General features: G+C 37.1%; 1 protein-coding gene across 2 annotated transcripts in view; it reads left to right on the forward strand.

Annotated features, from left to right (window-relative positions):
• Positions 1-14,381, forward strand: part of EPC1 (enhancer of polycomb homolog 1) — a 111,118-nt gene that overhangs the window by 62,916 nt on the left and 33,821 nt on the right. For both annotated transcript variants that reach the window (XM_023511341.1, XM_003786720.3), the window contains exon 2: positions 7,686-7,845. In XM_023511341.1, coding sequence (XP_023367109.1) covers positions 7,686-7,845 — 160 coding nt within the window. The remainder of the gene's footprint in view (positions 1-7,685; positions 7,846-14,381) is intronic.

Genomic DNA, 14,381 nt, shown 5'->3' on the forward strand with positions numbered 1-14,381 from the left:
GGGATTCGAACCCGCCACCTTAGGTGTACATGGCTGGCGCCTTAGCCGGTTGAGCTATAGGCGCCGAGCCTGCTTTAGGATATTTTAACAAAAAATCATTTGATTTTGCATGAATTAAAAGGGATCAAGAAATGGCAGGAAGAAATGAGGCCAGTTCTCTCAGGGATGCTTTGGAGGAATAGATACTATCGTCATAAAGATTGCAACCAACATTAACAGCTTTTTAGGCCTTTTTAAATTTAATTTTTGGAGAAATATTTTAATTAGACTTTAACTTTTCTGAGAGTAGAAAGGAACCCTGAATTTTACTTCCTTTCTCTTTGCATTGCTAAGCATCACATTGGCATGAGGCTCTAATAAACACAGCACAACCAATGTAAATCTTAAGGGGTACTGATGAGGGACACGAAAAGGCAAAGATCAAAATTAAACTTCATGTAGCCTAGGGCTGCCTTGACCCCTGCTATTTAGTTTACTTTAAGTCCTGGTTATTTTGTAAAGAAAGTAGTAAATTGGCAAATAGTTCATGTTAAAGACAACAGAACTGGATGATTTTATCTGTACTTTAGCAAAGGTTTTCCTTTTTATATTCTAGAAATTAATTGCAGAGGCCTGAGCTTTAAATGGGAGAATGGGTAGAGACTTACAGAATCTTTTTTATGAAGTCTATTCCAAACTGTAATAGTTTGTGGACCTCAAGTAACTGGAACAGTTTACTGGCTCATTTATTCAACAGGTATTTACTGGATACTTGTATGTGTTCAGCATGATTAGAGATCTAAAGTAAAGCAAAGCAAAAAATCTAACTCCTATCTTCATGGATCATGATAAGAGGAAAATCTATAAGGAAGTGACAAGTGCTATGGAGGAAAATACGGCAGGGTAGGGGAACATGATGTTCTGGGGTTGAGGGGAAAGAGATTCCATTTTGAGGGGAAGGTAAGATTTTATTATGAAAGTTTTCAAACATACAGTAAAAGTTTAAAGAATTTTACGGTGAGCACCTATAATATTGCTGCACTAGCTAGATGCTGCCATTATCATTTTATTATACTTCCTTTAGCACTCATCTATCCATCTTTCTACTCATTTTTTTTTTTTTTTTTTTTTTTTGCAGTTTTTGGTTTTTGGGCAGGGCTGGCTTTGAACCCACCACCTCCGGCATATGGGGCCAGCGCCCTACTCCTTTAAGCCACAGGCGCCACCCTTACCCATCTTATTTTTTAAATGCATTTCAAACTAAATTGCAAACATCAGTGCATGTTTCCTTAAATACTTAAGCATGTATTTCTTTTTTGAGACAGTCTTACTCTGTCACCCTAGGTAGAGTGCCATGGTGTCGTCATAGCTCATAGCAACCTCAAAGTCTTGGGTTCAAGAGATCCTCTTGCCTCAGCCTCCCAAGTAGCTGGGCTTCCACCACAACACTTGACTAATTTTTCTCTTTTTAGTAGAGACGGGGTCTCACTCCTGCTCAGGCTGGTCTCAAACTCGTGAGCTCAAGCAGTTCACCCACCTCTGCTTCCCAAAGTGCTACGATTATAGGCGTGACCCACCATGCCCAGCCTAGATGCATATTTTTAATTATTAGAGTTTACTGTTTGTTTACCATTTTTCCCTTTGAAGTAAAATTGACATGTATTGAAATTCACAAATAGTATGTATTAACCAAATTTTGACAAAATCATAGTATGTACATCACCCTACCTCGCATCAAGATATAGAACATGATCGTCATTTCTGCAAAGTATTTCATTCCTCTTCCCAGTCAGTCTCTGCTCTCACGCCCCAGAAGCAATTGCAGTTAAGATTTTTCCATCTAAGATTAATTTTGCCTTCTTTAGAACTTCATAAATACATTCTATGTAAAGTTATTTTTACTCCCTGTAATATTTTTGAGATTTACCCAAGTTGTTGAATGCGTAAGTAGGTTCGTTCCTTTCCTTCTCTGAGCAGTGTTCTACCATATGACTATCTGTCCTATTGGTGGACTTTGGGTGGTGCCCAGTTGGGGCCTTTGTGAATACAGCTGTTTGAAAATTCTTATTCTTTGTTTAGGCTTGTGTTTCATTTCTCTTGGGTAAATACTTAGGATTGGAATCGCTGGGCCATCTGGATTTTATGTGTTTGATCTTATAGTGTCTACCATGCCTTTTTCTCAATAATAGTGTATAAGAGTTCTTCTCCTATATCCTCACCTTCATTCTGTGTAGTTAACCTTTTTAGTTTTAGCAGTTCTGATGTATGTATAGTGGGGAATCTGGTATTTACCTATCTTGGAAGGTGACTTTTGAATAAAAACTTGAAGGAGATAAAGAAGCAAGATATTTCTTCCACATTTGACAAACAGCAGGGCATCTCGTATGCCTAGAGCCCAGTGAGTGCAGAGGAGTAAACGGTGTCAGAGAGGTGACAAGAAAGGGCACGCAGAGCATGTTGGACTTCAGAATTACTCTTCAGAGATGAATAGCTGAAGTTGGTAGCAGGGACCCAGTCTGAAGGCCATTTGCAGTGAGTCAGGGAGGAGTTGGATGTTTGGATGTAGAAAAACTAGGTAGTACTTGCTGGAGCAGTGCTCCAGAATAGGGTTAATGTTTTAATTCTTAGAAATGTCAGTTGAAAATAGGAGAGAAAATAATTCAGCTCAGGCCTTTTGTTTAAATTGCTGTGGTGTCTAGCTCTACCTGCATAATAATCAGGGACTTAAACTTCTTAAGGAAGGCCTGGCGTGGTGGCTCCTGGCTGTAATCCTAGCACTCTAGGAGATCAAGGTGGGTGGATTGCCTGAGTTCAGGAGTTGCAGACCAGCCTGAGCAGGAGCCAGATCCCCTTCCCCCACCCCCACCCCGGTCTCTACTAAAAACAGAAAAACTAGCCGGGTGTGGTAGCCGGGACACCCGGCTACTCAGGAAGCTGAGGCAAGAGGATCACTTGAGCATAAGAGTTTGAGGTTGCTGTGAGACTGTTTCAAAAAAATAAAATAAACTTCTTAAGTGGTTTTTTACATAATTAGTAATCACTCATTTACCCTTTAGGAATTTTATATATTATTACTCCTTTTAGTAAAGCTGTTTTCAATTCAGTAACCTAAAAGGTCTAAATGTGGATTTTTTGATTTGTTTGCCCTGAGTAGAGTGCTGTGGCATCATAGTTCACAGCAGTCTCAAACTTGTGGGCTCAAGTGATCCTCTTGCCTCAGTTTTTCTATTTTTAGTAGAGATGGGGTCTCACTCCTGCTCAAGCTGGTCTCAAAACTCCTGAGCTCAAGCAATCCACCCGCCTTGGCCTCCCAACATTCTAGGATTACAGGCATGAGCCACCTCACGCGGCCTCAGTGTGGTTTTAATTGTTGTTATGGTTAAGTGTTATGGTCATTATTTGAATAGATTTTTTTTTTTTTTTTTTTTTTTTTGAGAAAAGAGTCTCAAGCTGTCGCCCTGGGTAGAGTGCCATGGCGTCATAGCTATAGCAACCTCAAACTCTTGGGCTTAAGCGATTCTCTTTGCCTCACCCTCCCAAGTAACTGGGACTACAGGTGCCTGCCACAATGCCTGGCTATTTTTTTTTGTTTCAGTTGTCGTTGTTTTAGCTGGCCTGGGCCGGATTCGAACCTGCCAGCCTCTGTGTATGTGGCTGGCACCCTACCCACTGAGCTATGGGCGCTGCCCTAAATGTATATTATTTAATCTTTATTTAGGAATCCACATTCTATGTGACCTTGAATAGCTCTTTTTAGTTTGGTGATTTTTTTTTTACACTTTATTATGGAGCAAGTAGAAATAAAAATCTTTTTTTGTTTATTTTATGTATTTTCTGACTTCTAAAATATTAGCAAGATGCCCTATTTGTGATAATCCTTTTGTGTTAACTACTTATGCATTGAACAAAGACTATAAAAAGCCACCTAAAAAAGGCAATATTTTTCATTGAATAATAAAAAATAATGGAAGAGAGTAAAAGGGAAAGTGTTTCCTATTGGAGAGAAAAGAAGGGAAAGTGGGTAAGGAAATATATATACTACACAAATAATAAAAAATACAGGGTGGCTTGCTGGACTTAGGAGTCAGATGATGAAGCTAAGATTCATACTTGGGTCTCTAAGTTTATGCTCTTAGATTGCACTAAGCAATGGAAGGGAATACTTTCAGAGCCCAGTGCCGTGATAGCAAGGTTCATGGCATGACAGTGTGCCTCTGAGCTTTGTAAAGATCATCTTTCAGTGTTTTCTGATCTTCCTTTTATAGTTTATATTGCTGTGTATACAAAACATGCTATCTATATTTGCAGTGCAAGAGGCTTTTTAAGTTACTTAATATTTAATATAAATTATGGTTTGTATGGTCCATTTTTGTGAGATTGCATATTAAAAAATTATTTAAATTGTTTAATTTTATTTACTTTGTTTCCTGTCGGATGAGGCTGGTTTGAGAGTTTGTCCCCCAGTTATTTTATGGAACATTTGGATTCTTTTTGGTGTTCTGTATTCCTAAAACAACATTGTACTTTTCTTTCATAGCACTTACTATACTTTACAATTTATTTTCAGAACTATTTTATTAATATCTGTTCCCTCAACTAGAGCACAGGTTCTACAGTGTTATGTAGAGAATACCTGTTTTATTTACCGTATTCCCAGTGCCAGGTACATAATATAATAGTTAACATTCAGTAAATATGTGTGTAGACTAAATTAATGAAGAAACTGAAGACAGACAGTCTGCTTCCTATCTCTAGTTTTTGTTTTATACCAGCATTTCCCAAACTATATTCCAAAAGTTGACTATGAGCTATTAATGCATAATTTCTGAAAAAAATGATTCTAGTAGTCCCAGCTACTTGGGAGACTGAGGCAAGAGAATTGCTTAAGCCCAGGAGTTTGAGGTTGCTGTGAGCTGTGACACCACGGCATTCTACCAAGGGTGACATAGTGAGACTCAGTTTCAAAAAAAGAAACAAAATATTTGAACAAAATACTTAAATTTAGATGTCTCTTTTACTTAATAAATTGATAATTTGCCTGTATTATTAAATGTTATTCTGAACTATTAAAAGGCTATGAAATTCTATTTTGTAGAATATGATTTATTTTCAATACAGTAACCAGGGTGATTTTTAAAATCCTTCAGCCACTGTTGGTCTCAGAAAAAGTACTAAACCCCACAAGGGGTCTCGATAGCACAATCTGCTTGACCCTTTGTGCAGATGAATTTGCCCCTCCCCTCACGCTGGCTTCCTCTGTTTGGTCTCCTTGTCTCAGACTCCTTGTATGGGTACATACAGTAGTCCACTTAATATGTGGTTTTGTTTTCTACAGTTTCAGTAACCTGAGGGAAACTGCAGTCTGAAAACATTAAATGGAAAATTCCAGAAATAAACAATTCATACATGTTGAATTAGTTTTCAGAAGTAGCCTAACACTGCATCATAATGCCTACATCATTCACCTCACTTGACCTCATCATGTAGCTATTTTGTTATTTCGTAGTATCACAAAAAGAAAAAGGGTGATTTTAGTATAATGTTTTGTAAACATTATGTGACCATATTCACATAACTTTTATTAATGTATTATAATTGTTCTGTTTAATTTCATACTATGCATAATTTAAAAATTAACCTTCATCATAGGTCCATATGTTTAGGAAAAGAACATAGTATATATAGGTTTTGGACTATCTGCAGTTTCAGGCATCCACTCAGGATTTTAGAACGTAAGGGAGGACTGTTATACTTGGGGAGAAAATAAATTTGAATAATAAAAGGTAATAAATATCTCACTTGTTGAGAAATGAGTTTGTTTTTTATTTAAAACATAGAACTTAACCATATTTGCTCTATATTATATACATCTCTGGCCCTTAGTACTCTATTCTTCTTCATTCAGATTTTAATTATAAAAAATTATAGAAATAAATATAAAATTATGATTTTAAAATTGTAAAATAATTAAAATTTTTCAAATTTATGGAAAATATACCTTCGTCTATGGTTGTGAATATTTTGCAGAGTTTTTCTCCTATTCTGTACAGCTTATTTTATACAGCAAGTAAACCACAAATAAGATTTTTTAAGGCAGTGATAAACTAATTTCAGGGTATAAGCATAAGGGAAGTTTTTTTACAGAACACTGCTGATAATAGAGGATATAAATAATAACTAAGCATATGAAAAATTTCAGCTTCTGTAACAATGAAAGGTTTACATTGGCTACCACGTATTGAGTAAGGACAATTGAGTGTGTCTCAGGCATTTTAAACACAATTCCATATGGCAGGTATACTGTGTGCATTAACAAACAATAAAGAGTAAATAATTTGTCCCAAGTCCCAAAGTCATAGAACTCCATGGAATGTTGGCGCCAACATTAAATCCAGAGTATTCTTGATTACAAAAAGATCATGTTCCTTACTGCCATACTATATTGCCTATAAAAATCAAAACCCCTAGGGGTCCTGGTTTACATTCCAAAATGAATTTTATTATGGTTCATCTGAAAAATTAATGAGATAACCAGGAGAAATCTGCTAAGAAGTATGAGCGAAAATTGCCTTACTAGATAACAAAATGTAGTGTGAGGCCACACTGTTTAATATTGGCATAGAAGAGAGTTGAATAGCACAGGAAAAGACACAAGCTTATAAGACTACCAGTTGCAAAGAACATGTATTATATATAACAAAGGGTCGTTTTTAATGATTAAGGAAAATATATGCTTTTATGCATGACATTAGGACAGGTAGCTCACTATTTGGGGGAAAGGTAGTTCCTTCTCTTACACAAAAATAAGCTAGGTAGGTAAAAATTAGTAAACTATAAAAAGGTAAGGTAAAAACCTGACAAGGGTGAATTTTTTTTCATAGTGTTAAGATGGAAAGAGAGGATAATTAATTATGTGAAGTATTCATTCTTTGACCACCTAATAATCTCAGACATTGGCATATTCTGTCCTCACCTATAACCACCTCTCATTTGGTCAAGATAGCATGTGAGTTTAAAAAATATTTTTTATCAGCTCGGTGCCTGTGGCTCAAGCGGCTAGGGCGCCAGCCACATACGCCTAAGATAGCGGGTTCAAATCCAGCCCGGACCCACCAAACAACAATAATGGCTGCAACCAAAAAAAAAAAAAAATAGCCAGACGTTGTGGCGGGCGCCTGTGGTCCCAGCTACTTGGGAGGTTGAGGCAGGAGACTCGCTTGAGCCCAGGAGTTGGAGGTTGCTGTGAGCAGTGAAGCCATGGCACTCTACCCAGGGTGACAGCTTGAGGCTCTGTCTCAAAAATATATATATTTTTTATCCATAGCCTGCTTTCTTGATAAGTTCAGATGTCTTAACTCTTTTTCTTTGAACCTTGTCTATAAAATACAAGTTTTAGTAGTTTAGTCAACTTTTTGGAATCTCTTTGTATGACTCTAAATTTTGGTACAGTACCTTTCCTCAACTGAGGAAATATTCAGCATTTCTATCAGCCAGGTGTGGTGGCTCATGGAGACTGAGGGAGGAATATTACTTGAGCCTAAGAGTTGGATGCTACAGTGAGCTATGAACCTACCACTACACTCCAGCTGATCTAAAAAAATAGTTTCTGTCACTAGTTGTGTTGTTAACAGCGTGCTTTTAAGACCTTCTAAAATCCCATTATTTTAAAAACTACATAAACTTGTGTTTTTCCTTCTTCTTTTTAGGAACATCATCTTCAGCGGGCTATTTCAGCACAGCAGGTGTATGGCGAGAAGAGGGATAATATGGTTATACCAGTCCCAGAGGCAGAAAGTAATATTGCTTACTATGAGTCCATATATCCTGGGGAATTTAAGATGCCAAAGCAGCTCATTCACATACAGCGTAAGTAACTATTTAATAATTGTATTTTCTATGTTTATTCTCTTATGTAACCTGACAGATTTTTATCTGTTCATGAACATTTTCTTTATCCGTTTTATTGACTGGCAGCAGCTTGAGAGTTTAATTAAAGTCCATTTTCAACTTTTAAAATTGTGTTTGAAGCACTTACCTGACAAAAGAGATAGTATTTATCATTCTTGATTTTCATTTCCATCCCAGTATGTAATCTTACTCTACTTTAGACAAATCAGATAAATAATATACTTCAGATACAGAAATGGTTTTCCTATTCAGAATTAGCAATATTAATAGTCTTAAATAACTTCCTGATGTGAGTGAGGACTCAGAAAACTTCTTCTACAAAGGGTCAGATTACAAATTTTGTAGGCTTTGCAGGTCATTCAGTCTGTGCCACAGCCAGTCACCTCCTGCTGTTCTAGCACAGAAGCAGCTGTGGAGAACACAAAACATGAATGTAGCTGTGTTCCCGTGAAACTATTGATTAAAAACAGCAGGGCAGAGTTGGCCCATGGGTTGTGGTTTGCTAGCCCCTGATCTGTGTTTCTACTAATAGAGTGAATAAAGTTTAATTTTTAAACTTGAGTGTTCTAACTGGGAACTTATTTCACTTAATAGTGATATAAGGATAGAGTTGATCCTTCGCTAGCTTTCACATTTGTTGATAAATAGCTGAGTGCTAGGGCCCAGTCTCCCAAGTAGTTGACAATTTAAAAGCAAAAACAGTAAAACTGCTATAATTGACCACCCACATTGACCATTTCCTTAAATTAAGCCTAATTTTCTTTTTTTTCTTTCCTTTTTTTTTTTTTTTTTTTTTTTTTTGAGACAGTCTCACTAGGTACTGTGGCGTCACAGCTCACAGCAACCTCTAACTCTTAGGCTTAAGCAATTCTCTGGCCTCAGCCTCCCAAAGTAGTTAGGACTACAGGTGCCCAACACAACACCTGGCTTTTTTTGTTGTTGTTTTTTTGCAGTTGTCATTGTTGTTTGGCAGGCCTGGGCTGGGTTTGAACCCACCAGCCCTGGTATATGTGGCCAGCCCTTAGCCACTGAGCTACAGGCACCAAGCCAAATTAACCTAGTTTTCATAGACCACACATGCACCATGTGAGTACTACAGGAGGCTTAGTTCCTTATTTTGACCCATTTGTTACAGACCCTTAAGTGGTCACCGTATAGAAGTTCTACCATAGTTGAAAGGTTAGTAAGGTAAATTCCTGTAGCTTTCATTGTCTTGTTGACCTTATGACAAAGGGATTTTTCTTGGGGGCACATCTATACTTTTGTAGGGCAATATAAACCTATTTTATTTTTATTCTTCCTTGGAAGCACCTGGATAAACCAGTTTTGACTAGTTTCTAACACATGGCATGTTTTTATTTGTGCACTCATATGTTTAAGAGACAGATGCAGACATTGTAAACAAATTTGATATAGATATTAGAACCTAACAAGTTGTTCTGTGAAAATCATGTCAGTGTTTCAGATCCTGTCAAAGAATCTGAAAGCTATAGATCGGATCCTCCCTATACATGTTAACAAGGTTTGGTGCCTGTGGCTCAAGCGCCTAAGGCACCAGCCACATACACCTGAGCTGGTGGGTTCAAATCCAGCCTGGGCCGCCAAACAACAGTGACGGCTGCAACCAAAAAATAGCCGGGCATTGTGGTGGGTGCCTGTAGTCCCAGCTAATTGAGAGGCAGAGGCAGGAGAATCACTTGAGCCCAGGAGTTGGAGGTTGCTGTGAACTGTGATGCCATGGCACTCTACCGGGGCAACAGCTTGAGGTTCTGTCTCAAAAAAAAAAAAAAGAAACCACATTCTGTTCCACTGCCATAAATGCATGCCCTAGGTTAAAGTAAGATTGAGTAAAATAAGATAAAATTATATGTATTAATTTATATTATTTATATTAATTTATAATTGTTAAATTATTCTTATCAGAAGAAGATTTGAATGCATGTCTTAAAGATGGCCTGCTTACTAGTAAGCAGACTTCACAGAACAGACTGGGTATAGGGGCTCATACCTGTAATCCCAGCACTTTGGGATGCCGAGGTAGGGTGATTGCTTGAGGCCAAAAGTTTGAGACCAGCCTAAGCAGCATTGAGACCCTGTCTCTACACAAAAACTTAAAAATTAGCGGAATGTGGTGGTGCATGCCTATAGTCCTAGCTACTTGGGAGCCTCCGGGAGAAGGGTCATTTTAGCCCAGGAGTTTGAGGCTACAATGAGCCTGTAAGCTCAGACAGTCCACCCACCTCAGCCTCCCACAGTGCTAGGATTACAGGCATGAACCACCACACCAGCCATTTTGAGGGTTTTTTAAAAAAAAAAAATAATAATCCTGGGCCAGGCATGGTGGTTCACACCTATAATCCTACTACTCTGGGAGGCCAAGCAGGTGCCTGAGCAAGAGTGAGACCCCCATCTCTAAAAGATAGCCAGGTGTTGTGGTGGGTGCCTGTAGTCCTAGCTACTTGGGAAGCTGAGGCAAGTGAATCACTTAAGCCCAGGAGTTTGAGGTTGCTGTGAGCTATACCAGGCACTACCTAGGACAAAAAAAAGAATATTCTCTATATCACATTTTTTTTTAAATTTACTCATGAATTGATGGGCACTTAGGTTTATCTTATATCTTTGTAATTGTGAATTGTGCTGCAGTAAACATTTGAGGGCAGGTGTCTTTTTGATGAAATGACTTCTTTGGGGGTAAATATCTAGTAGTGGGGTTGCGGGGTCAAATAGTAAATCTACATTTATTTCTTTGAGGAATCTCCATTCTATTTTCCACAGAGGTTATACTTATTTGCAGCCCCACCAACAGTGTATTGTTTTGGACTTTTTAATAAAAGCTGTTATCAGGGGTAAGGTGATAATCTCATTGTTTTAATTTACATTTCTCTGATGATTAGTGAGGTTGGGCATTTTTCATATTGGCCATTTCTCTTTTGAAAAAGCTTCTATTCATATCTTTTGCCTACTTTTTAATGGGGTTTTATTTTTTTCTTACTGTTTTATGTTTGTTGAAGATTCTGGATGTTAGTCCTTTATTGGATGTATAGTTTGTGAATATTTTCTCCCATTCTATAGGCTGTCTATTTGCTCTGTTGATTATATCCTTTGCTATGCAGAAGTCTTTTAATTTAATTAAGTCCCATTTATTTTTGTTGTTTCCGTATTTGCCTTTAGGGGTCTTAGGCTTTTTCTACATTTTCTTCTGGAATTTTTATGATTCTGCCTTACATTTAAGTCTTTTATCCATCTTCAATTAATTTTTGTATATCATAAGAGATAGGAGTCTTGTTTTATTCTTCTGCATGTACCATGGTATAATGCTCAGCCATAAAAAGGAATGAAATATTGTCTTTTGTAGCAACTTGGATTGACCTAAGGACCATTATTCTAAGTGATTTTATCTCAAGAATAGAAAAACAAAATACCACATGTACTCTATAGTAATTGGGAGATAATCAATGGGCACACATATGCACAAAGAGTTTCAAGTCACTGGAAATCAAGAAGAGTGGAGGTGGGACGAGAGAAGGGTTAAAAACCCACCTATTGGGTGCAATGAACACTATTCAGGCGATGGATATACTTTAAAAAGCCCTGACTTATCAACCGGCTAAGGCGCCAGCCACGTACACCTAAGGTGGCGGGTTCGAATCCCCAGCCCGGACCCGCCAAACAACAATGACGGCTGCAACCAAAAAATACCGGGTGTTGTGGCGGGCGCCTGTGGTCCCAGCTACTTGGGAGGCAGAGGCAGGAGACTCGCTTGAGCCCAGGAGTTGGAGGTTGCTGTGAGCTGTAATGCCACGGCACTCTGCCCAGGGGGACAGCTTGAGGCTCTGTCTCAAAAAAAAAAAAAAAAAAAAGCCCTGACTTAAGCATTATAAAAGGTATCCATGTAAGAAAAATATTTGTACCTCCTTGATCTTTTGAAATTCGAAAATAAATAAAGAAGGAATGTTTTAGACACAAGTGATTTGGAAACATTTGTTCCTGTTCTGTAATTTTTATTTTGTCTTTCACAAAGCAAAAGTTTTTAATTTAGATGAGATCAAGGTTATAGATTTTCCTGTAATGGATCATGGTTCTAGAGTCAGGTCTAATTTCTAGATATCTAATTGTTCCTGGAACCTTTATTGAAAACCTTTCTGTCCTCCACTGAATTGCTTTTGCTTTTGCTTCTTGATCAAACATTAACTGGGCATATTTGTGTGGATCTGTTTCTGGATTCTCAATTCTTTTCCATTGGTCTCTGTGTTTATCCTGCGTCATGAGTATTGCAGCAATACAGTAATCTTTAACACAGGGAGAATGATTCCTCTTCCTTTTTAAAAATTGTTTTGGACATTTTGGGGCATTGCCCTTTCTATATAAATTTTAGAATAGGTTTGTCTGTATCTACAAAGAAACCTGCCGACTTATTGATAGTAACTGCCTTAAACCTCTCAATTTAGGGAGAATTGACATCTTTACTATGGGAGTCTTCTAGGCCATGAATAGGGTTTGACACTGCAAGAATTTAAGTCATCTTTGATTTCTTTCATTAACACTTTGTAGTTTTCATCATACAGCTCCTATACATGGTCTGTGAAATTTACAGTGTTTTATTTTCTTTGCAACAGTTGGAAATGGTATTGCATTTTTTATTTTGCTTTTCACTTGTTTATTTTCAATATATAGAAATGCAGTCAATTATATGTTGATCTTTTACCTTGTGAAATGACATATTCTAAAAAATATTTGGGATTTTTTGTTTGTTTGCTTTGAGACAGGGTCTCAATGTGTTGTCCAACCTGCAGTGCTGATAGCTCACTGCAACCTTAAACTCCTAGACTCAAGGGATCTTTTGCCTTCACCTCCCAAGTAGTTGAGACTATAGGTGCATACCATGGCACCTGGCTAATTTTTCTATTTTTTGTAAAGATGAAGTCTTATATTTCTCAGGCTGGTCTCGAACTCCTGGCCTCAAGTGATCCTCCTGTCTTGACCTCCCAGAGTACTAGGATTACCAATGTGAGCCACTGTTTTGAGCCAGGGATTTCCTTTGTAGGCAGTCGTGTTGTTGTCTGCAAATAGAGACAGTTTTATATTTTATTTCCCAATCTTTATGCATTTAATGTTTTTCTTGACTTAAGTGTCTAGAACTTCGGTGCTATGTTAAAATAAGAGTGGTGAGCACTGACATCTTTGCCTTGTTCCTAATCCTAAGGGGAAGAATTTTGTCTTTCACTATTAAGTCTCATGTTAGCTGTAGGTTTCTATGAGTGCTTTTTGTGAGATTTAGGAAGTTCCCCTCTAGTCCTAGTGTACTCAATTTTTATCATGAATGGATGTTGAATTTTGTCAAATGTTTTTTCTGTGATAATGATATGTGATTTTTCTTCTTTAGCCTTTTAATATGTAGCCTTTCCGTTGCACACTGATTTTTCAAACATGGAATCAGCACTGCATACCTGGAATACATCCCACTCGTTTGTAGTATATAATTTTTCATACATTGTTGGATAAAATTTTGGTAAAATTATTGAGGATTTTTGCCTGTAAGTTCATGGAAGATGTTGGTTAGTAATCTCCTCTTGTGCCCTGTTTCATTTGATTAGAGTGTCCATAATATTGTCATCATTGTTCCCACTCTTACCAGGAAGAAATTGTGTAAAATTGACATTGTTAATACTTTAAAAATTGCTATTGATTTTTTTTTTTAATTTTTTTTTGTTCTTGCAGTTTGGCCGGGGCTGGGTTTGAATCACCACCCTCGGTATATGGGGCTGATACCTTACTCACTGAGCCAAAGGCACCACCCTAAATGAGGAAAATCTAATTATAGTGTTAATTTTTGCAAAGGTAAAATTGAATCCTGACTGCTAAGTGGTCTAGTAATTTGCTTATGAAGTATACTTTGTCTTGATTTTTTTTAATTAAAGAAGATGAATTGGTTCGTTTAAATTCCTCTGATTTCTAATTTATAAAGCTCCTAATGTTACATGAACTTTTTCTTGGATTTTTTAAGTTGGTAATTAGTATCCCCTAAAAAAAAACATGTTTAAATATGTTTGGGAATGATTGCATATTATATTCCGCTCTCCACCCTCAAAGTGCATATATATCACTGCTGTGTTTAGAGGCTCTGAGAGTCTTACGGATTAAGTAAGACTGATTTTACCTGATTTTAACCCAACATTTTTATTCATTACATGTTACCTATTAACAGTTCATTTGAATGTTAGTATGGAAATTTTCAACTTAAACTATTTTTGTCTTCAAAAAGGAAGGAAAACATTAAACATTAGGAATAAATAAATAAATAAAAACATTAGGAAAAAAATTAAATTTTTCTTTATTTTATCTTAGCTATATAGGGAAAAACCTATCCTTAAACCATAATCTTCTTTAGTTCCAAGGCTACTACTTAACATTTCTAGATCCAAAGGGTCTTAATGTTTCTCTTTTGACAGGTAATCTGTACAGTTTTTAGATAATACAACTAGGACTTTTCCTTT

Source organism: Otolemur garnettii, unplaced genomic scaffold (assembly GCF_000181295.1).
Source record: "Otolemur garnettii isolate 467f Iridium unplaced genomic scaffold, OtoGar3 scaffold00019, whole genome shotgun sequence".
Lineage (NCBI taxonomy): Eukaryota > Metazoa > Chordata > Mammalia > Primates > Galagidae > Otolemur > Otolemur garnettii.